At 45.3% G+C, this 27,550-nt stretch overlaps 1 protein-coding gene across 2 annotated transcripts in view; it reads right to left on the reverse strand.

Annotated features, from left to right (window-relative positions):
* Positions 1-27,550, reverse strand: part of BBS9 (Bardet-Biedl syndrome 9) — a 357,944-nt gene that overhangs the window by 50,920 nt on the left and 279,474 nt on the right. For both annotated transcript variants that reach the window (XM_036738870.1, XM_036738869.1), the window contains 2 exons: positions 24,833-25,015; positions 7,206-7,428 (listed from right to left, as the gene is read on the reverse strand). In XM_036738870.1, the coding sequence (XP_036594765.1) occupies positions 7,206-7,428; positions 24,833-25,015 (406 nt within the window). The remainder of the gene's footprint in view (positions 1-7,205; positions 7,429-24,832; positions 25,016-27,550) is intronic.

The following is a 27,550-nucleotide window of genomic DNA, read 5'->3' on the forward strand; positions in this document are numbered from 1 at the left end:
GACAGCAAAGAAGAAGCTAGCTTGAATAGCCGACCAGTCCTGATACACAAGAATTACATTCAGCAAGCTCACAGCCACTGTATATGTTTTGGACTGGTTCAGAGCTTCCTTTCCCAGACTGAAGCAGGTTCCAACACTGAGAAGAGGGGAAGGACTTGTTCAGAGCAGGCTTGTGGGAAAGAGAAGCTGGACAGCTCCCAGGTCCTCCAGAGACCCCTCTCCCTGCTCTGGTTCCTTTGTGGACAAAGAACCCTCACAAGAGGCTCTGGGGCGATGGAAAGAATGCCAGTCTCAGAGGCATGAGGCCTGGGTCTCAGTTCACACTGCCCAGAAGAGGTGATCCTGAGCCAAACGCTTAATCTCTCTAAGCCTCAGGTTCCTCGAGGGATAAAAAACTACCAACCTCATGGGCAACTGTGAAGAAAAAGCCCAGCCGACTTCGAACGTTCACAGAAATCAGCTCAGTGCTGTGTTCTGATCCGCCAAGATCTTCTCTTGGATCCTGATGGTGCCACCTTGTGTATGAGATGACTCTCCTTGCCTTGTGTCACCTGCAAACGTCCATCTGATAAACACGCTGCCTGTACCTTTATTCTCATCACTAATAAAAGTATGACGCATTCCATAAGAAATCTCCTACCAACAAGACGCTGCACCACACCTGTGGGGAAAGGATGGGAAGGAGAGGACAGGGAAGCTGAGGGGCTAGAAGGCTACTGAGGGATGGAGGCTCTGGAGGGAGAGGTGAAGGCAAAGGAGAGGTTAGCTGGGCGAGTCACAGGGCGACAGGAGGTTTTGGGCAGACAAAGGAAGGTGGACATTTTAATTAAATGGATAATGGGGAGACCCTGATACAACCTGACTACCCCATGTGTGGCAAGGAGAAGGTCAGGGGATTCAAAGAGACTGAGGATTACCCGCTTCTTCATTCATTCATTCATGATGTTACAGATCCATCTAATGATAAAAGTATCAAGATATTATTTGCAAACACTGTTTTCCTTCCTCCCTGCCCTCCACATGACTCTGGACAGAATTACCGGCTAGCTTCTAGTCCCACTCCTCTTTAATTTATAAATTAAGTATTATTGTTTCCAAAAGAAAAATAAATATGCTCAAAAGCTTTTTAGCTGCTGTTCGTGGGTATTTTCCTAAGTTGGAAAGAAATCCAATTTGCCTTGTAATTTAATAAAGAACCGCAGACCAGTCAGTCACATAAAAGCACTGAGAGTGTCGCCATTAAACAAATAGGAAAGAAAGCTCCCCGTACTGCATGGAACAAATCTTAAGGTGTCTTATGTGGCAGATAAGGGAAAGACTTCAGGCATCCTGATGAAATGACTGACTCAGGAGGTTCCTCAAACAGAGATCAAACCACTAAGTGGACCATTAACTAAATGACATAGTTTTAAATATTAAAAGGGAAGTTTAAAAATGCCCCAACAAAAAAAGGGTCAGCTAGGTACTTCATTAAAAGAGACATTCCAATCCACGGCACAGTGTGGGAAGAGGAGTTGGGTAGATGGATCTCACTACCAGCGAAACACTTTTCTGGTTCAGATGCATAACTCGGAAGGACCCATTTACCAACCCTTTTGAGCTCCCTGTTTGGCCAGTGTCAAAGGCAACCCAGCTGAGGATATAGCCTGATACGGCTTATAATTCATCTGACCACAGTCATAAGTCATCTAACTTGGCTTGCATTAGCTTCCTATATAATTGAGGCACTTAGTCAGACTAAGTGACATTTAAGATCTTGGCCACTACACTTTGTATAGAATAGCTTTCTCTCTTCTCGATCCAGACCACTTGATCACCAAGACGACATTGACTGTGACATCACTAGCCCCCTATCACTCTTCGGTGGAAAAAAACATCAGCAAAATGAGGGGTACGGTAACTAGAAAGAAAGACCTTAAGACAGGAATAAAAGCCATGCATTTTTCATGAGCACAATATTAATATGTCTCCATATTTCATGGGCTAAGCCCACTGACACAGTACATTTTGAGTATGTGTGTCGGAGATATTAGGTAGGTAATTAGGGCCATTATTGTATCAACCATGGATGTTAGAAGGTTCTGGGGGTTCATAAATCTAGAGAGGAGAACACAGAATTGAAAAAAGGGGAAAAGGAAAGTGTTGAGACAACCACTATAAACCAGCCTGTTGGAAACCATATTCCCTAGCAGGAAGCCATGTATACAAAAACTGTAGCTCAGGCCAGAGATAAGGGGAAAGCTCCTTGGATAGCTCAGGAATCTGAGGAATTCAGCTGAAAGAGATTGCAGCAATCCATTCTAAAGACCTTGACAGCCTCCATAAACTTCAACAAGGGAAGGGCTGGGGAGGGTGGCGGAACACCAGGGCCCTGCTTTCAAACAACCAGAGAGGAGGCTGAGGGTATGATCTTCACTAAAGTAAAACTGAGGACAAAAATCCCAAAGGCTGAAATAATAGACCTAGGGCCACTGTGCTCTGTCTACCTAAATTTAATGGGCCACCTGGTAAAATCAAACATTCTCATAGCTTAGGGTACGAACTCTAAAGTCTCTTCCTCTGGTTGGCCTCTAGCTTCCTCATGTGCAAAGTCAATGGATTGGTCTCAATGGCCTCTGAGGCCCCTTCCTGCTCTAAGACATTCTATAATTTCATGAATTCTAGTGTATCTTTTCTCACATACAATTTTCACTTGATGTTTTATGAGTAAAATGTTGTTTAAATAACATGGTTCAGCGCATGACAGATTGCCTGTGTGACTGAGAAAAAGAACTCATGGCATTTGGAAGAGCTGATGTCCTGGCCATGGCCCATCACAGGCAGCACCAACATAACCCCAGGATCAAATCAGTTTCACATGGTTACAGTCAAGACGTTCCCCATAAAAAAGAAGGGACACTCCAAGAAATTGTTCTTTTCCCCCAGCTGGCCCAATTTAAGTCGAAAATGAAAGAATGGTAATAGTTTACACATGAAACCAATCTGCCTCTAAATATATTGAGGATCCCTGATTTGGAAATTCAAGGGAACTCAGTCTAGCCCACCTCGCTCATGCTACACGTGAGGAGACTGAGCCCCTGAGTAAGGAGAGGGTTTGGCCAGCCAGGGCTGGAAGACGAAGCAGCCTGAGCCAGGTTTTCTAACTCCAAACCCTGGGTGCTTTCCACCAAGCCACAGACTGGTACTACTCAGGTTAACTGAGTCTAGTGGGAAGTGCAATCCATGGCCCAGATGTCAGATCATCCTACTTCCTCAAGTTCAAGGGGAGGATTTGGGGAAACCATTCAACTCTCCTTGCCCCCGACTGTCCATCTGAGGAGCACAGTAAAGCCCTTTTCACACTTTAAGTTCGTCTGTATATGAAAGGGCCAGGAAGGGAGCTGAGCACAATTACACCAATGGTTTTGTCTCTTTCTGTAAGCTTCCTCCCTTGGCATCTGCTTGGGAGAACAGCCAACAAGTCCAGAAACATCCATTACAGCTTACCACATACCATGCACTGTGCTAAGCCCAATACAACAGGCAGAAAGATAAACGGTCCTTGCCCTCATGGAGCTAACATTCTAATGGGATAAGACAATAGATAGAATGAATGGAAAGGAGGGAACCGCCATGCCAGAGCATGGTAGAGCATGTCCAAAGTGTAGTCAGGAGAGGAATGGAGCCATGGCTGGCCTGGGTGTTTTCCTTACAATGGAGGTTCTGGAAGGAAGCAGCCAATTGGGGAAGGGACCTTGGGGGGCAAAGTATACTTCCAGTGTGAGAAGTTCAGGACTGGAGTGAACTTGCAGAGTAGAGAAAGTCCAGAGAGTCAGGAGTGCAGTCTAGAGAGGAAGGAAACAAGCCATGGCTAGTCTGGGAGCTTTCCTTAAAATGGAGATTCTTGGACAAACTGGCCAATTAGGGGAAGGGCAAACAGGAACATGAATGAACTTCCAGAACAGAAGAAACTTAGTTTTAAAACTGGAGAAACCAAAACTCCTGGGTTGTTTGGTAGTTATTAGACAAATAACCGTTACCTGACATATAGTATTAGCACTCAAAGACTGAAATTTGAGAAGTGTATGTTACAGTAAGGACTCAGAGGAATTTAGCCCCTGGAAGAGGTAGACCAATCTTCTCTAAGGCACTTGGCACCTGGGGGGCTGAGAATGTCCTGCAGCAGAGACGGGAGAACATGGAGCCAAGCAAGACTCCAGGAGCAGAGGAGGTTTCTTGAGATCTTAGGGCAAAGATTTCCTACTTTTTCTAAAAGGCCCATGTAAAAATTTTACACCAATAGTACCCTATCTCCCCCATGTCCTCAGAGGAGAAACAGAAAGCCACAGGTTTCGGCTGAGTTAGAAGCTGGAGGACACAGCTGGGGCAGCCTTCAGCAGAAACTACACGTGTGACACATCAGGCCGAACAGTGTGCACTGCAGTGACAAGTGAGGAACGGCATGATGACATTAATAGAAGATAGCAGCAGCCACCCAGGAGAAGTGTGAGCTGCCCCCGCAATGCCCATGTCCTAGGCATTTGTGATCTGTCTTTACCTTCCTATTCATCACACATATGTTCTGAATGTAAATCCATTCCTCACAAAGATGCCATGTGTGTTTGTGGGAAAGGGCAGCCCAGATTTAGGGATATTTTTGTTGCTCCTTTTCCTACCATGCTATTTCATTATATGCCTTTTCTTTGAGTTTTTGTCCTCTAGGTGATTATTAAAGGTAAGCACACTGGTTGGGGCTCATGGGCTATGGTTTTAAGGGATATGGATCTACAGAGTACTTTGAACCCGGGATAGCTGCTACTGGAGAACTTGGCCTCTGAGTTAAGGAAAATGCCCCCAGGCACTACCCACGTAAAATCTACATTATACATATATGTCAGGGATACACTACTTGCCTCTTCCTATCACAGGGAACTATAAAGGAAGTGACACAATGAAGGAATCTGTGTTGAAGCCAGCTGCCTAGTTTTAAGCAAATGGGAGAGCCTTCATGGGGTATAGATAGTCACAAAAGGGATAAATCAAATGTAAATACCAGACCAAGTGAAAAAAGGAGCCACTACTCTATTAGAAGCCTCTTTCATCTTCCTAATTAAGTGAATTCTCTCCTCTGCTTCACAAACTCTCCCTCTGAGGAACACCCAGGCATAAGAACAAAGGCCTACAATCTAAGATGGGACTCAGGGGCATAAGGGCAATGGGAGTCTCCTCCACCCGGACTCTATCTGCCCACAATGACACTGAGCTCCACTTAACTGTTGCTCACCAGCTTCCAGGCTAGGGCTCGAGTTCCAGGGGAAGTACTTTACGAACAGGGCCACATACTGTGCTGGCAGGGCTACCAGCTGCCCCTTGGCTGGGCTGACTAGGAGGAGGCTGTCCCCATTCTCTTCCTTTCTTGCCTCTGTTCCATGACCGCTGTTCTCATCCCCCCCAAAAGCTGTCCCCACAAACATCTTTCCAATACCAGATTCTGAAGCCCTGAGAGCGTGGGGCTTCAGCTAAACCTTGTTCCCGTCCTCCATGACTCCATGACCCCATGACAGGCCCCATGGATTAAGATGCTCTTTTCCTAGGATGGCCTTCAATGTAAACTAAGATATGTATCTTTAGATGACCTAAGAGACCAGTGTTCATCAGAAGACTTTGGGGTGGGCCTTTTCCCAGGCTGACTACATATTTCAAAAAGCTTTGGGGGACAGAGGTCCTATATATAAAATGACCAGGGCCAACAAGCCCTCGACAACTTGGAGCCAAGCATTCACAATAATGAACTGCTTATTCATTCAACGTTGCTGCTTTTCTATTTATTTAATTGCTCTAATTGCCAAAGTGGAGGGGAAGCCTGCCTTGGAGCTGGAAAGGCCAAGGGTCAGGTCCTGCCTCTGACCCAGCCTGGCTGCGTGACCCTGGACAAGTCACTAGTCACACAGTGGACAAGTTACAGTGCTCTAAGTGATGATCCTCATTGGTAAAAGGAGCTTCCTCATCTGGAGTTCCCTGTACCAAAGAAATCTTATATTTAGTCCCCCCGACTCAAAGCTTGTTGTCTACTGTTTTTCTTCGTAAGTGTGGAGTACTTAACCTAAGGAAGAAATGAATGAACTTAGCTTGTGGGCTATCCTGGGCCAGCCACCAAGGAGAGCACATTTGCAGAGGAAAGTGAGCTCTCAGTTAAGCACATTGATCTTGCAAAGAAACCACTCCTTTACCACCTGCAACCAAGGGGCTGCCTACGTGTATTTAAAAACAAACTGGATGGGGGTGGGGGGACAGATGCTGATGTCTAGGTTACACTCACAGGCAGTGAGTCCAACTCATTTCTTAATGCTTTTACATTTTCATTTATGTTCCAAAAGAAAGCAAAATGGAGGAGACTAAGAGAGAGGAGACCCCTTGAGTCATCCCTCATTTCATGGACATGGAAGCCCAGCAAAGCAAAGTCACTCGTCCAAGGCTGTATGTGTTGGAGCCAGGCCAGGGGACGTACAGTCAGGGGCATGGGTGGGAAGAGGAAGGCCATGCTGTCCCTAACCAGAGCCCTGCTTCATGGGAGGAGGCAGGTGGCCCTAACTGCCAAGGTAAAGAGACACAGCCTCCACCAGAGTCTGCATTTATGCCACGCAAACTTAGCCAGTCTCACTCTTGGACATCCCTGGATGCTGCTATGGCTACGAGTGACCACAGCCAGGAAGTGCTAAGAAGGACCAGGCCAAGCCTAAAGGCTCTGGGACCCCCCAGCCCCCCAGGACCCCAGGGCCTGCCTTTGAGCCTATGGTACTGAGCTCAGCATCTCTGCATTCACTGACTTTGATGCCTGGGATCATGGAGAGCTGCAGAGGAGCCTCATCTGGGCCCCATTAGCTGGTCTATTATTCTATTTATGTTCATGAAATATGGTATCTTGTGATCACATTTAGTAAAACTTTACCTTAAAAATAGTTTGATTCTCTAATCCACTTTTTATTGGTTAGAAGAAAAACAAAACGTATCATGTATTCAAAAGCAGGGGGAAAAAAGACATACCATCCTAAAATGTCTAGCAAGCAAATACCCTCAGAATATTTATTCAAGTGGTTAAGCTAGGATAGCTGGAGGGAAATGTGGGAGCAATTTTCTTGGCTATCATCACTCCCACATGAAATTGAAGCTCCAGCTCTAACCCAAGATAGATTCCTTTCCTTCGGGGACGGTCACGTCTGTCTCACCTGGCATGACAATGGTCTGCTGAGCCGCGGTGTCGGTGCTTAAACAGAGGCGGCCCCCTTTGGCGAGGCGGTCACAGAGAAGGGTGATGTGCTTCTTCAGACGACTGGTGTCCTTGGGGATGTTCAGCTGGCTGGTGAGGTTCAGGGCCTGCTCCTTAGAGCTCTTGGAGAGACAGGTCTTCAACAGGTGAGCCACAGCAGCATCCACCGTTTCCTCCCAGCCCTGAGGGGAGGAGTCAGTTTGCAACAGAGATCAGTGGGAGCATTATCACATACGGGAATTGGGGGAATTTCCACAAGAATTTTAACAAAAAGAACAGAACAAAGGCTCCCACTGTGTTAGGAAGGTCCTCTGGGTGGTTGGGATGCATGGGATGGCAAGGACAGGGATTATGTAAGATGAGAAGGCCTGGCTGGGTCATGGCAGAAGAAGTAGCCACCCAATGGAAATTCTCAGAAGAATACAAAGCCCCAATCCCAAGGGAAAATATCAAACCTTCTATCATATTCATTCACCACTGGGGGCAGCAGGACACTAATTATCTACTGTAAACTAGTATGGGATATTAAAATAAAAGTATATCACTTGGTCCTCCCATAATACTTAAGAGCCTCCCACAAGGGATCAAAAACCAGAAACATAACAAGCCACGTTGATTGTTTATTGTTGCTGTTCAATCATGTCAGCCATGGCCAACTCTTCGTGACCCCACTGGGGGTGTTCTTAACAAAGATCCTGGAGGGCTTTCCCATTTCCTTCTCCAGCTCATTTTACAGAGGCAGAAACTGAGGCAAATGGGCTTACGTGACTTGCCCAGGGTCACATAGCCAGTAAGTATCTGGAGCCAGATTTGGACTCAGGTCTTCCTGACTCCAGGCTGCGCTCTATCCACTGTGCCACTTACCTGTCCATGCGTAATAAAACACTACCAACGAATGTTCGTGACTGGGGGGAACCCATCTTAACCAACTCCAAAACTAGAGGGCCTCCCACAACATACTTGGTATTTCAAATATACTGAGAAGCCATTTTTTTAAAGAACAAATGTATTTTGGTACAAAATATTTGTGGAAAGGAGGTACTCCCATTTTGCTTTTGGAGCCATTGCCAAAAACCAGTAAGTTTGGGGTAGGAAGAAAGAATTCTTTCACTCTAATTTAGAGGCAGCAAGGTGGGACAGTGGACAGACTGCTGGGCTGGAGTCAGAAAGACCTGAGTTCAAATCAGGCCCCGGACGCTCGCAACTTGTGTGATCCTGGGCAAGTCACCCTCTGTTTGCCTCAGTTTCCCCAACCTCCTAGAGTTGTTGTGAGCATCAAACGAGATAACCTTGGAGATGTAAATGTTCATGTTCTCTAAACCTTGGCATCATGTAATACGGGCAGCTAGATGAGGGAAGCGTGTATGTCATAATTTGGGTTACTACAAAGGAGACTTTCCCTTTTTTACAATCAATGTGCGGATCTAATCAAGTCCTCCATCTATCCTATCTCAAGATTTGGCTGAATACTTCTTTAACATAATGAGCCTCAGGTCCAACACTTGTGGTACACAGGGTGATCACTAACAGGACCCAAATCAAGATATAAAGATGCGTATGATCAAACAAATGAAAGTCATCACGAAGTAGCGACAATCCTGAGAGTAAACCTTTGGGAAACAAGTCGCCATTCCATGGGGAAGGAAGCACACAAGGGCTTGTTTGGGTCTATCAAACACCCTCCCCCTAAAAATCTCCCACAAAAAAATATTTATTTTTGGCCGTTATGTTGCTAAATAGTTGGCTTAGATTCACTGCTTAAATGTGTATATTCTTTTACTTTCTTTGACTGACCAAGACAATGGGTGCATGGTGGGGAGAGGGGAAGTGGAGGATACCCAATAAGCTCTTCATAGGCTTTTTAAGCGTTTTTGATCCTCAAAAACCACAACCTGGCTACTCAATTCTCTATTAACATTATACACAGTATTCAGAGCTGGACGACTTTAAAGATCACATAGGACAAAGCCTCCATTACACTAAGGAAGAAGGGAAGGCCCAGAGAGGCGCCCAAGGCCATGAAAAATAATAAAATGGAGAGGCAAGATTCAAACCCAAGTCTTCTGACTCCCAACCCAACGGTCTTTGCCTCAGTTTCTCCATCTCTAAATGGCAATAACGACCCCTACTCCACGGGGCTGCTCTGAGACTCAAACGAGGTGGCAAAGTGCTCTGCACCTTTGAAAGTGCGAGATGTCTGTTATTTGTTCCTCTGGTCCTGCCAGGGCATTTCTGGAAGGAAAGAGAATTTGGCTGATAATGTATAAAACTTTAGAGAGGGGAACTCTCTGAGACCTTGGATATCTTTAGTCATTTCTATACTTCGGCCACCCCCACGGCTAGAAGCAAGTTCTAGAATACTCGTCTAATTAGAACGGGTCTGCCCTTGCACAAGGCTCAGTAAAAAGTCTGTCAGTGGGCATTATACCCATTGGGAGTCAACCTATCAATACAGGGCAGTTAACAAGGCCCTCCCACTTGCTGGTTTCCACGGTGTTGCACTTCCCTGGTTCTTTCTGACTGCTCCAGGCTCTTCCATCTCCTGTATACAGGTACTTACTTCCCTAATACTCTTCTTTTTTCCTTCCTATGGCTATCATAGGACTTGGGCCATCCCTTCTATTCAGGTGACACCCAGATTGCCCTAAAAAGATTTTCCGGCAGATTAGCATACAAATCTTACTTATGACTGCTCCTATGTAATCTGCAAGTTTGAGGAATATGTGTCCTGAGGGATAAAGCTGAGTATGGCCTCATGCTACCTAGTCCAGGCTGGTAAGACCCGAGAATTTATAAAATGACAAAAGAGCCCTGGGGGTCAAAGAGAAAGAAAAGGACACACAGGAGAGATGAGGCGGAAGAAGGAACAGGATATGGCCATAGAATGGTAGGTGCGGGGAAAGGGTCAAGGACAACAATCAAGGTTATGAACCTGAGGGATGGATGCCCTCAAAAGGAACAGGGATGTTTGGAAGAGAGTAATGTTGAAGGGAAAAAATGGCTATGGTTTGGAAATGGTGAGTTTGAGATGCCCACAGACATCCAACTGAAAATACCCAATCAGCAGTTGGTGATGAGGGACTAGAGTTTAGCGGTAAGGTTAAGGCTAGACCTACTGATCTACAAGTCATCCACATAATCATAACAACCAGAGCCATGGAAACTGATGAAGTCACTGAGAAAGTGTAGAGAGAGAAGACAAGAAGACCCAGGACAGAACCTTGGGGTAGCAGAGAAGACACAGAAATGATGTTCTTGCAAAGGACATGAGGAGTAGTCAGATAGACAGGAAGGAAACCAAGAGGAGACAGTTTGCAGAGGGAAACGAGAGTCAGTGCTATCTAATGCCGCAGGGGGTTCAAGAAGCACGAGAAAGGAGAAAAAGTCATCTAACCTGGTGACGAAGATAGCATTTACAACTCTGGAGAAAGAAGTTTCTGTCAAGTGATGAGACTGGGGGCAAAGGGTTTAGACAGGAGAAGTGAAGACTCCAAAATAAGCTTTTAGAGAAAGGGAAGAAAGATCTGGTACAATGCCTTGCTGGGGTTGCAGGGTCTAGTGAGAAGAAATCTGGGCATGTTTGTAGGTATCAAGAAAAGAAGCAGAGGGCCAGGGAGGAAGTTGGGATTACAGAAGGGACTGTCTGCTGGAGAAGGCAGGAAGAAACCAAGAGATCCTTGACCCCTGACCCAAGCAGCTGACCTTGGCAAGAAAAACCTCTCCTTCAGGGCATGGAGTAAAGGAGGAGATCAGGGGAGATCCACTTTCCATCTGAGGCTTGCTTGGTTTCAACTCCACAAAACAAGATGTCCTCAGGCCTCTGGGGTCTCCTGCCCCTTTCCAGCTTCCTTTGGCATGCTGTCTTCCCCCATTAAATGGTGAGCTCCTTGAGGGCAGGAACTATCTTTATCTTTCTTATATGTATTCCCAGGGTTTAGCAAAGTGCCTAGCACATGTTTGGTGCTTAATAAATGTTTAAGTGAAGAAATGAACTGAGACGATGTCAACAGGTTTTGAGATGTTGAGAAGAGGAAAAGAGGAGGCTCACAATTATCTGCTGTGATTTTCCTGATGACTTCCAGACTATTGTAAACATAACTACACCAACCCCATCTCCCTGTCCTGTGAAGTAGGTACTATTATTATCCCCAAATATTCTCCTTCTCTCTCTCTCTCTCCCCTCCCTTCCATCCTTCCTTTCTCTCTCCCCATCTTTTTGTCTGTCTCTTTCTGTCTCTGTTTCTTTCTCCACCCCATCCCCATTTTAATCCTATAAAAACTCCTCCACTAATCACTTCTGCAGAGCTTCACTATCTCTTCAGGTGGGAATCCTTCATTTCAATTTACAGCTATAAACTCTAGGTCTCATCTGAAGCCTTATTATGGAATAGCAGTGCATGTCCCCAACTTTAGCTGGCTTCTTCATAAAAGAGGAATAATAATATTTATAATCACTAGTTTACCCAGGAGATATGAAGCTTAATCATCTATGATGTGCTTTGAAATCCTCAATAAAAGGTCACGTGTCAAATATTTTTCTCCTTTTTTCAAAACCTGATTCTAGAAAAACACCACTTCAGAACTGAAATCTCCATGCAAAGTATGAGTACAATCCCTCCCCTCTTCAAACAAGAGATAAGCGCCTTCAAACAAGTTTGTAATCCAAACATCATCACATCCTTCATTCCCAAGGCACAGGAGAAAACACCAGGAGAACATTTATCACCCAATATCAGTGCTATGCCCTCCAAGCAAGAGAGAGGAAAAGAATCTGATTGAATAAACAGAGATTATGCCCCTGGCCTGGTTTGGGGGTTAAGAGAGAAGCCTCATAAAAATGGCCTTTCCTTAGGTGTTTTAAGGCAAAACAATGTTCAAGTCTCATTCTTTTATTTTATCAACTGGCCTTATACTGTCTGGGCTATCCAGATAAGAAGCAAAGGTTGTTGTTTTCACTGTGAGCATTACAAAAGCTCACATGTGCAGTAATAAAGATTTAAGCTTAACTCTTCTAAAGAGGCCCTAATTAAACTCCTGAAAACGATGGCTCCTTTTAGCCCCATTGGCTTACACTGACCCAAGAATTATGATTAGTATGGCGTCAGCAGCAAGTCAAGCTTTCTCATATCACTCTCATCTCTTCCAATGGAGCTAAAAATGGTTCATGTAAACTCTCAGCCATTTTGGACAAAGCCAAGCCTAAGTGAAGACTCAGTAGGGAAAAGGCTGCAGTGAATAGAATCTGAGCCACCCAGCTTGCCAATCTCCCTGGGAAAACAGAGGCCCATTTATTCTGAGTGGATCAAAATCTCAATGTTCTTTGTCGAATTCAGGCTAACTGGCCTTCGTGGAGCTTAAAGGACACTTACAAAACAGAGGAAAATACCTTTCCAGTTGTCTTCTCCATCCTACACACACACAGAATCCACACCTTATCGTACATCCAAAGGTTTCTTTTTTTGACATGGCCTGTGACCTAGACCTGACTGTTTCGGCCATGGGAAGACAATGCAGTCCTGTATCAGCCATACCCCAAATTCAGGAGGCCTGATGGCCTCCTACAGAGGCTCTGATTGAAGGTTTAGAGGTGGTTTCAGGCCCTGGGACTGAAGAAATGGAAGACGAAGATGACAGGGGACCCACAGAACTCTTGTTACTTGACGAAATGCTCCAGAGAGTAGAAGAAATTGAAGGGCCTGGCTTTGGACACATGTGGACATCACCCAACGCCAAGGTTGGGGAGGAGCTTTGGGGGCCACGGGGGAGGACTGTAAGGCAACAGTCACATGATCTCACCCTCTGCCACCAAGCAGCTTTTCCTAGTGAGAGGGGCAATGGATTCCCTTGAGTTCTACCTGGCCTAATTCATTTTGTTGGCTTCTCCCCTCACCGACCAGCTTTCCCCACACTCAGGTTACTTGGTTACACTCAGTTCCAGCACCCAGTGTTTGGAAGGCAACATCACTTGGACACCAATGTAGATCAGCCCCCTCTCTACACTGATCCTCTTCTAGGACTACTGCCCCTAGGACCAGAGTTGGTGACCTGATATTACTCTGGCTCCCAGGGATAGTCCCCAAGACTTCTCATCAAGCATTCTGAGTTCCAGTCAAATTGGCTTACTCACTTTCCCCAAACCTACCACATCAAGGGAAGAAAGAAACAGGCCAGAGGTAAGAGCAAACTAGTAGCAACAGTGAGAGATGGCTCCCAACATTTCAGGGGCCTATGGCAAATGAGGAAGATGGTGAGAAAGTGCCCAGGTGAGCAGAATCAGCAGGGATGGAACAATGGGTGATACTTTGTTAGCTTAATGGCTGGTAGCCCTGGGCCAAGGGGAATGACCTTGGGGAAATCGCTTAAAAAAAATTAAATGTCAGCTCAAGTGACTTAACTTTCCCATGATCCCTTTCTATGGGCAGTGTTCATTCATTCACTAAAAGGAGAGCACTGGCATCGACCAAGTGCTAAAGAACAAACATACCTTTATAAGAAAGGTGGGCCCAACCAGACATGGTGATATGCAGTGTGGGAGTCACTCTCTGGCACCAAGGTGGGGCCACTGTGCGCTTCGTCTGTTAGGTGAGTTATCAGGACCTAAAATTCTCCTTACTGGATAGTCAGATGCCATCTGATGACCACGGTCATCTTGGGCGAGGCTGGTATCAGTTTCCCCGCCACCCTCCCCGCTTTCCTTGGTAATACCATTGCTCATAACTGATGCTTTATAGCTAGGTCCACCATTCCACCATTCTCCAAGTCCTTGACAAGGCCACAGTTAAGGGCCAATCCCTTATACTTGTGTTCTCAGTCACCAAACATTTATTAAATACCTTATATGAGGCACTCGGTGGTTGGCAACCAAGGGTTTCTAGCTAGATTGCTTAAATGGGGAGGAGGGCGATCTAATAAGCCCTTCCCATTCACCACCTAACTCTAGTCAGAAGAGTTAGTGTCCCAATGGGTCAAAGATTAATGGGACAACTTTCCATTACTGAGTGGGAAAGTACACCCTTCTTAGAATAATGTTTTAAGTAATAAGAAGAAATGTTAAATTTCAGTTAGAGGTTAGTGAAAATACATGCATTTTTTTCTTCATCCAAGTTCATTAACCCTCTGAAATCTATCCATGGACCCCTTCTATGGACCTGAAGTTAAGAACTCCTGACCTACAGAGAGAGAGTCCAGGACTGTCACATGGACTGGACTGAGGAAGAAGGCTTTCTATTCTTTTAATAGGCCTAAATGCAAGATAGCCTTGCCTAACCTAGCTAGCTACTGACTGGTGATAAGCAGACCCAAAACCTTGCCCTTGCCATGCAGGGATGACGCATGTCACGATGTGGCCAGAGTGGAGGGCTGGGTCAGGATCATCCCATAAAGTGCTTACCAAATGCTTGGTGACTGACTGGTAAATCAAATAAAATAACCAAAATGGACAGACCAGTACAACAGAGGTTTGTACAAAATCTCTCTACCTTCAATTGAAAAAGTATATTAAAAAGCAGTTCTCTCCCACAAAAAACATCGTCCCCAGAAGGGTTCTTTTCTTTTAAAAGGTCACCAACCTCCAATTTAAATGACTTGCTCAAAGTTGTGCAACAAGTTAATAGCAAAAGCCAGCCCAGAACCCAGGTGGGCCAGCTCCTAGCCGGGGCTTTTTCCACGACTCAATGCTGAATTTTACTACAAAATATCGATGTATGTTTGGAGACTGGAAAAACCAACTATAAACAAAAAAATTATCAATAAGCTACGAGGTATATCCTCTGTCCTTGGACCAATACAGATTTGCTACACAGTCCAGAACGAGTGCAGACTAGCAACATGACCGGATACTCATTTCTGGCCCTCTCACCCCCATCCTTGGGTACTTGCCATTGGTGTGCCTACCCACCCTCATGAAAAGGGGAGCAACGACAACCAGGTCTGATTTGACTGGGTCTGAATTGAGGCAGTCACCTTGAATTCATCTCCACTCCTACTCTCCATGTATGTATACTGCACACAAATAGGGACTCTCAGGGGCCTAGCCTCAGGCTCCCGAGATGGTGCATTGACTAAATATGTACTTGTGAGGGCTCAGCCCTCAGAGCCTCCAGACAAAGCATCTAAGGATCAACTCCCCTCAAACACTAGGGTGTATCCTAAACAACCACAATGAGGAATGAGAGACGAACTCTGGGAAAAATCGCCCAAATATGTTAAACCACTTACTTAAGTACAAAGTGGCACAGGCTTCTTTTCTTTATTTTTCCCTTCTCCCTTTAATTAGCTTGAGCTTTGAGGACCACCCAGAAACTTCAGCTACTTTGGATGTGGCTGCCCGTCTCTTCATTGGTCAAGGCCATCAATGGCCATATGATATCTACATGAAGATCCAGGTGCTGCCTTTCTGGTCACTTTCCTCTAGGATTCCAATGAGCGTTGGGGTGGGGGAAGCAAACACCTGTAGGCTTGCGGTTAAATGGGCTAAGCCACCAATCACACAATGGTCTTGAAGGCTTTTTCAATATGGCAAAGCTTCTTCATCTGAAACACATGAGAGCTGATCCAGAAGACCTCTAAAGGCCCCTCCAGTTCTAAAGATCTTTGACCAAAGCCTCCATCATGAAAGCACAACCAAAGCCCACATCTCAACGTCACTGAGCAAAGTGTTAACATCATGATGTGATTTGATCAGGACTCCACAAGCCTTCCACCACCACTTCTGAAACCAGATCTTCTTCTCCAAGGATGGTAGAGAGAAGTGACATTGTCCCAAGGGAATGAGTTATTCACTGGAGGAATCTCATGGAGGGAATAATGTTCTGAGCTGAGGTCTTGGACTGGAAGCCCTCCAACGTACCTTTCAGCCAACGAAGCTTGGCACCCAAACACCCTGGCTTTTAAAAGTGAAAAATACAAACACAGGACATTCTCATTTTCATATCGCTCAACAAACAGCTCAGTGGCTAAATGTTTCAATCTTCAACAGGTTGTTTTGGTGGCAATGAAAGAGATAGTAGGAGGGAGAGAAGAGAGGAGAGAGGGGAGGGAGGAAAAGAGAGGGAGACAGAGGTAGGGGGTGGGGAGAGAGAAGAAGGGAAAGAGAAAGGGATGAGGAGAAGCAGAAAGTGAAAGCACCCTTTTCTACCCCGGAGATATATGCATATATGTACCTGTGTATACATGTGCATGTGTGTATATACATTTCATATATGATAGACACATACACTTCATATACATATATATTTAGTTACACACACATACAATTTATACACATACACATGTGTGTGTGAAATGTATCATCTATACTTTGTCACATTATATTAAAACAGCCAAATGAGAAATGGGCCAAAGACTTCATATTCCATAGGGGAGCCTTCTTCCTCACTGGGTGAAAAAGAGCAAAATGAGCCCCTTATTTCTTTTTTTAAAGAAAACAATAATTTTCCAGCAAAACAGTAAGACCACATTCCCAGGCAAGTCAGCAAGACTTGAAAGAAGCTGATACATGCAGAGAGGATGGACATGGTTTGGATCCTGACATCCCTGGAACCTGCGTGGAAAACCTGTTGGCTCCAGAATGAGACTCAATGGCTATAAAGCCATAAAGGCCTACAGAGGGAGACCCGTGGCCAAAACAAGAAACTGGATTTTATTTGCTCGGAGTCTGGAAAATTTGGCTACTCTAAACAAAGAAAGCAAAGCACCAACAATTTCATCAGCAAATTTTTATGTACTGCTGGGGACAGCGCAGGCCTCCCCACATGGCTATCCCAAACTAAACCTCAGCTAGACTGATTTCCATTTTGTTAAGCTGATGCTGATGTGCTTTGAAAGAATATAAATCCTAGTTATGTAGACCCAAATGGGGCCACCTGTTACAGCATTTCATTTTCTCCACATAGATACAAAAAGACGACCAAAAATTTGTCTCAATTCAGTAGAAACTTCTTATGCTTTACTTCATTGGACTTATGTCAGAAGAGGTTAGAAAGATATGTAACAACAGGAAATCCAGGTGCCTCAAACCAGAATTACAGTTTTTCAATGTGATGTACCAAAAAGACTCAAAGGGCCCTAAACACCTTTTTTAAACAAATAAAAGGAGAAAATAAGGCAAAAACTCATCCTTCCCATTCTGTGAGAAAATATTACTTAGGTTGGAAGTTACAACAAAGTCTTGTAATAGAAAACTGGTCAAAAAGTAAGATGAAGCCAAATGGGTCTGAGAAAAGAAATATACTTGCTTTTAAGTTCCTCTAGATTGGTGATAAAGCAGCATGGCTGACAGTTCAACCCAAAGGTGGCTTCTGTTGAGTGAATGAGAGGAAAGGGCTATTTCCTCAAAGTCTATTGGGCCAAAACGAGATGCTGGATAATGCATGGAATGGAATGCCTCCAGTGGCACAGACATTGGTGCAAGCCCATGAGGCACAAAAGGTGTTGAAAAAATAATAAATAAAAACCTGCCATGAGCCTGTGTGGTCAAGAAAGCAAGAAAATCAACCAACTCTCAAAGCTGATGAAATTATAAGCCCGTCATCAAATATGTGAGTCTTGTTTTCCTGCAACTTTGTTATTGTGTTCATCTCCTCTTCCTTTCCCTTCCTCCTCCTCTCCCTTTCCCTCCTCCTTCTCCTTCTTCCTCTTTCCCTTCCTCCTTCTCTCCTTTTCCCTCCTCCTTTTCTCTCTCCTCTTTGTTCTTCTTCCTCTTCTTCTTACTTCCTTTGCTCCTTCTCTTTCTTTCCCTCCTCCTTCTCCTTCTTCATCCTCAGCAGTAGCTGAGGATATATCGTGCTTTTGGATCTAGTACCTCACCCCTCTTCTCTCCTCTGAGCCTCGTTCCAAGGAAGAGTTCTCCATTGAGCCTAGACAGAGTCAGAATAAATGCTTGATGCAGACGTAAGGCCCTGGGCCAGGGCACTCTCTGAGACCAAGTCGCAAGTACAGGCAAGTGGCTGATCTGCTTCCCTCACCTTGAAAAGTAGGCATTAGACCACTGCCATGACTCAGTCCTCACTCCCTTGGCTCCCCCTTTGGAATATGTGCTCTACCTCCCATACAAATCCACCCAGGGAAGTATACCTAGAAGACCGTTAACGCAGGGATAAGTTGTATATGTTAACTTGTGCATTTTCTCCTATCTACGTTTTATTTAATGCATTTCTGCTGTTCTAAGAAAAAACAGGAAAAGAATATTCCAAGAGGATTCTGGAGATTCCATTCAGCCACAACATCATTCACACCATCAAGGTGCCAAATAGAAGTCAACTTCAGAGCATCCAGCTCCTGACTCTTAGCTATCTCGGGAAATCACAGAAACAAACTGTGTGTGTGTGCATGTGTGCACATGTGTGTCTGTATCCTTCTTGCTACTATCAGAGATAGTAGCAAAATATTTACTTTCCCACTAATTTCCCATAGACAGTTAAAGTTATTATGGCATTGCAACAGAAATTAGATTCCACTTGTACAGTTGATTATAAGTACTTCCTTCTTTTGTGAGTCTTTTGAAAAGAGCCATTAATAATGGTAATGATGAAGCATCTGAGTCATCCTTGGGCCCAGACACCATGCCGTGGTCATTACATCAAAATGATCCCATGACGCCTGAACACTTTAAGCCTTTCAAATGAGTCTTGACAAGCTTCTTCTCAAACAAAAGGATTTCCTACAATAAACACACACTCTATACCAGAAACCACATTAACATGTTGGGAAAAATCTTTCTCTCAAAAAGAGTTTGGAAAAGAAGAGAATAAGAACTCTGAAAGGAAAGTTCTCAAATCCTATCACCAAACACCCAAGTGCCGATAACAGGCAGTGGGTGAGGTGTTTAGGGACACAAATATGAAGAACAGAACAACCTCTACTTACTCACCAGGTGCTGGTACCCTAAAAAGGGAGACAACAAGGACATGGAGAAGCACACCCAGAATAAATGTGGAGAGACCGAAGATGATAAATACAAGTAGTGAGACAGCAGGCAGCTTGACAAAGAGGGCCCCTGGAGCTGAGGGGATGAACAAGATTAGTGAATACACTGAGGCTCACACGGATGGGGTGACTTGGCTGTCAGCATGTTGCCATTCAGTCATTTTTCAGTCATGCCCAACTCTTCACAACCCCATTTGGGGTTTTCTCAGCAAAGATACTGGAGCAGTTTGGCCATTCCTTCTCCAGCTCATCTTACAGATGAGAAAACTGAGGCAAGCAGGGTTAAGTGACTTGTCTAGGGTCCCAGAGCTAGTCACTGTTTGAGGCTTGATTTGAACTCAGGAAGAGGAGTCTTCCTGACTCCAGGCCTGGGGCTCCATCTACTGCCCCACCTAGCTGCCACCAGCCCTCGGGGAAGGCGATGACTAGGGGGAAAAGTCACCCAGATGGCAAAGGGATCTATGGGTTTAGCTTCTACCCCACTGGGGCTCTTCAAGTGAAAAGATGAATTCCCACTTGCTGGGTGTGCTGAAAGGGTATGAGCTGGACTGAATGGCCCATGGAAGTATCTTCCACCTTAAATTCTATGAAATAGGCACTGTTCCATCTGGAGAAGAGACAACTTAGACGGGATATGGTATGTTTGTAGATACTTAAAAGGCAGTAATATGAAAAGGGAATTCGAAGGGAATTCTAGCAGGAGCAAAAAACTGGAAACTAAGGGTGTGCCCATCAACCAGGAAAATGGTTGAACCCATTATAGTACGTGAATGTAATGGAATCCTATCATGCCTTAAGAAGCGATGAATGAGACGGCTTCAGACAAACCTAGGAAGACTTGTACAAACTAATGCAGAGTGAACAGAACCACCACTGTAAAAACAAATGACTTTGAAAACCGTAAGAACTATGATCAAGGCAATGAGAGTCCGCGATCGAGAGGCCCGATGGTCAAGCATGCTACCCACCTCCCAACAGGGATGTTTGGGCTCAGGGTGCAAAACGAGGTATGCATGTTTCAGATACGAACAATGTGGGGATTTGTTTGGCTTGACTATGCATATTAGATAGACAGATAGTTAGAGAAGACAGAGCATCAATTAAACGCTTATTATGCCTAGGCACAGTGATGGATGCTAGGAATATAAACACAAACCAAAAGAAATATAGTCCCTACCTTCAAAGATGTTACACTTTAACGGGGGAAGAGCACACCTCTAGATTCTAGAGGGACAGGAGCTGAGCTGGGAACGAAGTGAGCTGTGGTGGGCCTAGGCACATCCTCAAAAGGAAGTTCTGGGCAGGAATTTACCAGTTGGAAGAGGCGCCACCAAGGCAGGGTTGTGATAGTAAATGTTTAACGACTGGCTCTCCAAAACACTGAGAAAAATAATAATTAATAACATAATTATATATATATGTTCACATATGACACTTTCAAGTTTAATCTGCATCATTGCCATTTTCTCCATCACTTTGATAAGTCTAGACACCAACACAACAATCATCTGAGCCCTGATGCACAGCATTTGCCAATTCCAAGGTGTAAGCACTCCAACTGACACGGGAGCCATCTGTCAGGGTCCAGGGGCTCCGGCCTGCCCGAGGCACCTTTAGGGGAAGGGAGAGATGGGAAGGAGAGAAAATCCATTTCTGTTCACTACCAGTTTTTAAAATTTAAAATAAAAAGAAAGGAATTAGGCTTTCCTTGGCCCCAAAGGGCAGATCTCGGATGGGGGGGGATGCTGACAAGCTGTCTCTGAGATGGATTAAGTTAGTCCCTGGATGTCTTTACAGGAAGGGTGGATGACATAGAGGGGCCAATTTGGATGAGACGACCTCTGAGGTTCTCTGATTCTACAGCTGTCCTTAAAGAAGACTCTTGGATTAAGAAAGTGTCTTTGAAATGCCAGGTATGAGCTTGCTTGCAATATATAACAAAGTGCACGTGCACAAAAATCACAAGCTTTACATCCAAACTTGCTCTCTTAACGTGTGGGATTGAAGAGGTCCCATTTTCTAGCTGGGCACAACAAGGCACAAGGCACGTGGCGACGCTCCCTTACTGAACAGGGGTTTGTGATTATAGATTGCTGGACTTGCGGGATGATGATGGTGTAGCATGGACATTTCCCCCCCCTCCACCCTCCACACCAGGTTCTGAAGGTGGAAGAAAAAGCTCTGAAAAGATCCACTAGCAGATAAGGCCACGCGTGCCTTCCTGCCATTTTGTTTGGTGGGCCCTCCACAGAAAAAAGTGAAAGAGCAGGAAGTGTAACTAGAGGAAGTGTGTGGCACCACCTCCGAAAATCAACCACGTTAACCCGGGACATTAACAGGTACAGTCCTTTGCACGTGAAAAAGAGGCACCTTCAAATGGTCACCACACAAGTCAGTGTCACCATTTTTTCAAACTAGACCCCAATAAGCAAAGGCAATCACAGAAGAGTCATCGTGCTCAGTAAGACTGTCACACACAGCGTTCTTCAGAAAAGCATGCCCTTCATGGAAGCAGGAGGGCCAAGGCATTTTCTAACCCCACTGACAGACGCACTATTTGGAGTCCTTCTAGGAAGGCTCCATTGGAATCCCAATTCACATTTCCCTCAAGACAAAATAAGAAGGGACATTTGGCACAGACGCTCCCAGCACGAAAGAGGAATAACACCCAGGAGTCTGCAACAGCAGGATTTAATTGTTTTGTGATGATCCTGGGAAACTGTCAGAGCTGGGTAGTGTTTCCGGAGAGACAGTTGGCTCTGGAACACGAGGAAGAATTCTGTCCCAAATGGAGTAACATACATATATACATACATGCAAGCACACTGATTTTGGCACATATGACAGCTTGGATTTCCATCACCCCAAGCCTCCATTACTCTGAGCTGATAACAACAGCTTCTCAACCTTTTCCTTTCGGGAACACAAGGGAGCACAAGACCACTGCGTAGGGACCTCCTGGGTCTGGCCTGCCTCCCGGCACGTTCCGTCTAAACAAAAATAAAACAATCCACAGCATGCAGTTGTTTGAAAAGGAAGTGAACATTCTTCCAAGCACTTTCTTTCACCACTGTTCTTCTCAAATGCTTGTGGGGAAATCTGCACACTAGCCGAGAGCTTCTGTCTGTAAATACCAGCCACATGTCTATGGTGTCCCCACCCCCACCTACACCCCACTTGCTCCCCCACCCCCTCACAACTAAACTTATGTCTAAATTACTTTCAGATTTCTGTGGTATCTTAATAACTTCAATATGGGATGCATTTTCAACATTTGGGTAAGTGGCTTCTCTCCACCCACACGCTCCCCTTCCTTCCAAGCAATTTTAGCTTTCCATCCTTCATGTTAGCCTCTCAGTAGGGTGCCCATCCAGTAATACTGATTTGTGAGGTCTAAACACATAATGTGAGGGATTATGAACAACCCTATCTAAATCACATACAGAATGACTCTGTCTCAAAGAATGAAGGAGGATTCCTAGTTTTAAAGATGTACATGAGCTTTCCTTTTGTTCTTCTAAAAGCTATCTCAACAGCCTGAGACCCAGACTGAACTTGAAATCGGGACTGAACATGAAGAACGTGAAAAGTGGCATAAAGATGTCTTCAGATACTATCCTGCCCTATGTGGCATTTTTAGCACATCTTACCTCACTCATAACAAGAGACTGAGAGACTCCAACAAACCTAGAAAGCGCATACTCTTCCCTGCCACCATGAAAAGCAGAAGATGCCTTCCCAGAGGAACAAGAGAGTCCCAGTCCAGAAGACTACCAGGGCCTTTAAAGGGTGACCAAGACCATTCATTCCCTAGCCCAGAGGAGTGGCTGCATCTAAGTGACTTTCAGTGTGAGAACTGATACTGTTTTTAGATAGGAGAAAGGCCCTCAATTACTGGGGAAACTAAAGACCCTCCCTCTCGGGAAATTCTTCTTTATACCATAGCCAAAGTCCATTTTGGCTTGTTCTGTTCTAAACTTCTTACTAAATCATGACTTTAACAGCAACATTTCACCTGCCACCTATGTGTTCCCATGACCCTGTCCTATGCCTTGATAGTCAATGATAATGATTTGCTGTGGCCGAGTCATCACCGGGCCACCAACAGTTGAGTGCTGAGCCTCTTCTGACCTGGCCATTTGAGGACATGGCCATACAGGCTGTCATGGAGCCCATACCCAAAGCTCTTCCAGCTTTGCAGGATCTGTCAGAATCTATATTGTGCTCATGGAGCCTTTGAGAACTCAGCATCATAGGATCACAGACACCATAAACTAGATCCTATCCAGTCCAGCCCCTGTATTCTTTACATGTACCTCCACACTTCAGCGGGGCAAGGAGACAAGACTTTTGTAGAGGTATGCCCTACAGAGAGGGGGTTAATCAGTTACCATCTCCCACCCAGACATCACCAAACCAAAGAACGAGGCCTCATCTTCCAATCCCTCACGTTGCTCCTGTCGGCTTCAACTCCTTCCCATACTTCACATGCTTCTCTCTGAAGAGCCCCAAAGAAAATGATTTTTACCCAATACTGTGTCCAGTGCTAGACCATGAGAATGACCAATTATGGCCCCAAAGGCTAAACATTTCAGTCCATGGTTTCCTGACTTCAAAGATGTGACATGTGCTGATTCCCACTCCTTCTGCTATCCACTGAGACCCATTAAAAGCCAGCCAGGAACACATGACCTTGAGCCATGACAATCACTTCAAAGCCCTCTAGTGCCCACTTGATTTCATTCTATCTGCTCCTGAATACTTTCCTAAGAGGACTTTTGGCTACCATTATTCTGACTCCAGTTAGCTGTAGTCATTGAAAGGGCTAACAAATATGTGTGTTTTAGATCCATGTTTTCAACTGATGATCCCTGTGATGTCCAGGGCAGGATGAGAAATCAAACACAGGACATGCACCTGCTGTATTAGCCCAAAGGGTAATACCGTAAGGCAGTTTGATGAGCCCTGCTCTTTCCAAAGGCATGCTCCTTGCTACCTTACCTACCTCCTGTCCCTGTTTCGACTTTTCCAACAGACTTTGTATTCATTTTCCTAGCACCTTTCCAGTGTTGTACTGAGCTCGTTTAAGCTTATGGCCTAGAATATCCAGGGTCATCTTTTTAAACACAGGCACTGGGAAAAATTGACCAAAAAAATCATTTCATCCATTCTCTTAGGAACTCCAGGATAGGAGACACCAAAACCTCTAATGTAAATAATCCTTTACCAGCTCTCCCCAAACTCTAGCATGGTTCTTGATTTCCTGTTCTCCTGGGAGACCTGTTCCCATTTCTAGCTCAGGGTTCCTTAGTGAGCCCTGTCTTACCCATATTACAGATGTTCAAACTGAAGAATGACAAACGAAAATCATTGGCCAGAAGAGTGAGGATCAGCCAAACAGATGGCTTAATGGCAGCCCTCAGCCCTTCAAGTAACCATCCCCAGGCTTCTAGTGACAGAAGAGCACATGAAAATACACACTAAAAAGTGTCTACAAAAATCCACCTAAATTCCCAACTTTTATCATGGTTTCAGAAAAGTGGGGAAGATATGCCTCAAAAGCAAACAAAGCTTATGGACCACTTCAGACACATGCTGTTCCTTCCGTTAACATGCAATTCTTTTGTAGCCCTTCCCAGTGCCAAGTGGACTGGCTCTTACCAACTCCTGAGAGTCCTGCTGCAGTGGCAAAAATGCAGCCTCCAAAATGGCAGTCTGGTCAGCGCTGAGCTTCTGCCACAGACCAATCAGCATGATCACCAGGTGGGTGGCACTCTTCAGCCGGGTGAAAGACTGCAGCAGGTTACTATGGTTCTCCTCCGCGGCATCTGCCAAGGCGATTACCTGCAGAAACAGCAAAGGCAGAATATCATCGTCATCGCTGAGCCCGGACACAAAAGCATAACTGGGCACACGCCTGTTTTTATTTGGGACAGGTCAATAAACCTGGGCTTCCATAAAGACGAGTCAGAGGTAGTAATAAATAGGACTGTCTATTCACTCTGTTCGTGCTACAGCGAACGTGTTAAAAATAGTCCCCAATCCATGTGGCAGTGGGACAGAAGTAACACTTCCATATTCACAGGGCTACTGCCATTCATTTGTGTGCGGAGTCGGTCAACAGGCATTTGTTAAGCACCATGCATGCAAGTCAAGACATCTTTGAGAACGAAGGACAAGCAACAGCAACGCAGGCACCAGGAAGACAGGTGAGAGCAAAACAATCCCTAACATAGGGAGGTCACATTCGATCTGGGAAGACGACATGCAAAAAGACAAGCAGACGAAAATACATGCAAAGGTAATTTCGAGGGCAGAGGGCCGTCCTGTCTGAGGAAGAGGGAATCCGGGTAGGCCTCACACAAGAGGCGGCACCTAAACTGAGCCAGGGCTGTAAGAAGCAGAGCTAGGAAGGAAGCACATTCCAGGAACGGGGAACAAACAAACAACCAGGGCCAAGGCAGAAAGGCCACAGACAGAACACAGCATGGCTAATCCAGTCTGGCTGGGCCATAGAGTGAAACACAGGGAGCCACGGGCAATAAGCCTGGAAAGATAGGCTGGGGCAGATGGCGTTTGTATTTTACACAAGAGGCAATAGAGAACCAAGGGGGCTTCATGAAGAGGCCAATGATACGGTCAGGCCAGAGCTTTTGGAACATTAACATGGCAGCTGGGAGAAGGACGGACTAGAGACTGGAGAGACCAGAGGCCAACGGCTGCTACTGTAATCATCTAGGTGAGAGGCGTTGAGGGGTTGAGCTAGGGTGGTGGTTTTGTGAGTGGAGAGAATGGGACAGATGAAAGAGAGGCCGTGGAGACAGAATTAAGCCATGGCGGAGTGAAGCATCACAGAAGAGGCAGAGATTGAAAACATGGATGGCTGGAAGGATTCTGTGCCCTTGTGACAGAAAGCAGGGCGTCAATGACTTTAGACTATCAGATTAATCTCAAGGATCCACCACAATACAACTATGCCTAAGAAATAACGTTATCCTGGTCTCCATCCCTAGTGCCCTGCTCCAATAAACTTCATTTGTTCTAACTTCATGTTAGTCAGGAAAGAGAGAAGATTAGTAAACAAAAAAGATCAGTAAACAAAAATACACTCAAAGCTAACTCATTTCAAGGGCTGAGGGCCATCCTGACTGAAGAGGGAATCTGGGTAGGTCTCACACAGGAGGGGGCACCTGAACTGAGCCAAGGTTGTAAGTGAGAGAAGTGGGGAGTACACATCATGGCAAGAACTGTTCCCTTGACATCCACCATTTGCAACCCCACATTTCAAGATTCCACCTGAAAGATGGATGGAGATTCTAACAAAAAGCTGTCTGAGTGAGGTCATCTTTACCCAAATGTCAGGCACTGGCCCACCGAGACCCACGAGGGAGAAGACTTGGTTGGGTGTGTTAGCTTTCTGTTGCCAAATCTCCTCAGGACAAAATTGGCAGGGCCGACTTGGATTGCGGGTTTTTTTGAATGCTCACATGGAAAAAAGAACTTAAAACAACAATTAGATGGAGCATCCCAAGCTACGCTGGGTGTTTTATTTTAACGCCTCAATGAATCCGGCACTCATTAAAAGGAATATGCTTACTTCTCCAAGAAGCATTGCCCGTTCCTCAACTCTGTCTGTCCTGCCAGAGCATGGGACAGCTCTGAGGCCGATGGGCACTGGAACAAGGAGTGTGTTGAAAAGTCATCAGGCAGGTCCCTGGCTGGGTGGGCCCAACTTCCTTCAGGGAGGGGGAGATACAGGGGGCTCTACTCCCAGAGCCTCCAGAAGCCACATGGAGGATGAGAACAAGCTAGCCCTCCTAGGTCACTCTGGAGACATTATCTCATTGGACCCCACCACAGCCCAAGGAGGAAGATGCTCCAAGTCCTATATTATCCCCATGTAGGCACCACACATGCTAAAGTTTAAGCTACACTATTAACATTTTTCCCATCACTTTCTTAAGTCTAGAAATCAACAAAACAAAAATCAAGCCCTGATTTATAGCATTTGCCAATTTCCGAGGCGTGAAAGTTCACGTTTTAACAATCTGCTCTCATGAGCCGACTCCAGCACACCCCTGCTTAGACGCATAGATGTTTGTGTGTGGAAAAGCCAATCCCTACACATGGACTTGGGGGACTCAGCGTGTGACTGGGAAGCTACTGTCCTAAGATCACCCTCTGCCAAACGAGACTGAAGGATGAGCCTTCCTCTGTCTGTGGGGGGAACGTCAAATGAATAGATGATGACGTCAAGAAGAGGCCATTGCTGAATTCTCCTCATCACTTTGGGATGGCTGCTTCTCATTGAAAAGACCTGGAGGCCTGAAGGGGCAGTTACCTTTTGGGCTCCTGCTTATCTGGAATGATGTGAAATAC

This window comes from Trichosurus vulpecula, chromosome 9 (genome assembly GCF_011100635.1).
Source record: "Trichosurus vulpecula isolate mTriVul1 chromosome 9, mTriVul1.pri, whole genome shotgun sequence".
NCBI classification, from domain to species: domain Eukaryota; kingdom Metazoa; phylum Chordata; class Mammalia; order Diprotodontia; family Phalangeridae; genus Trichosurus; species Trichosurus vulpecula.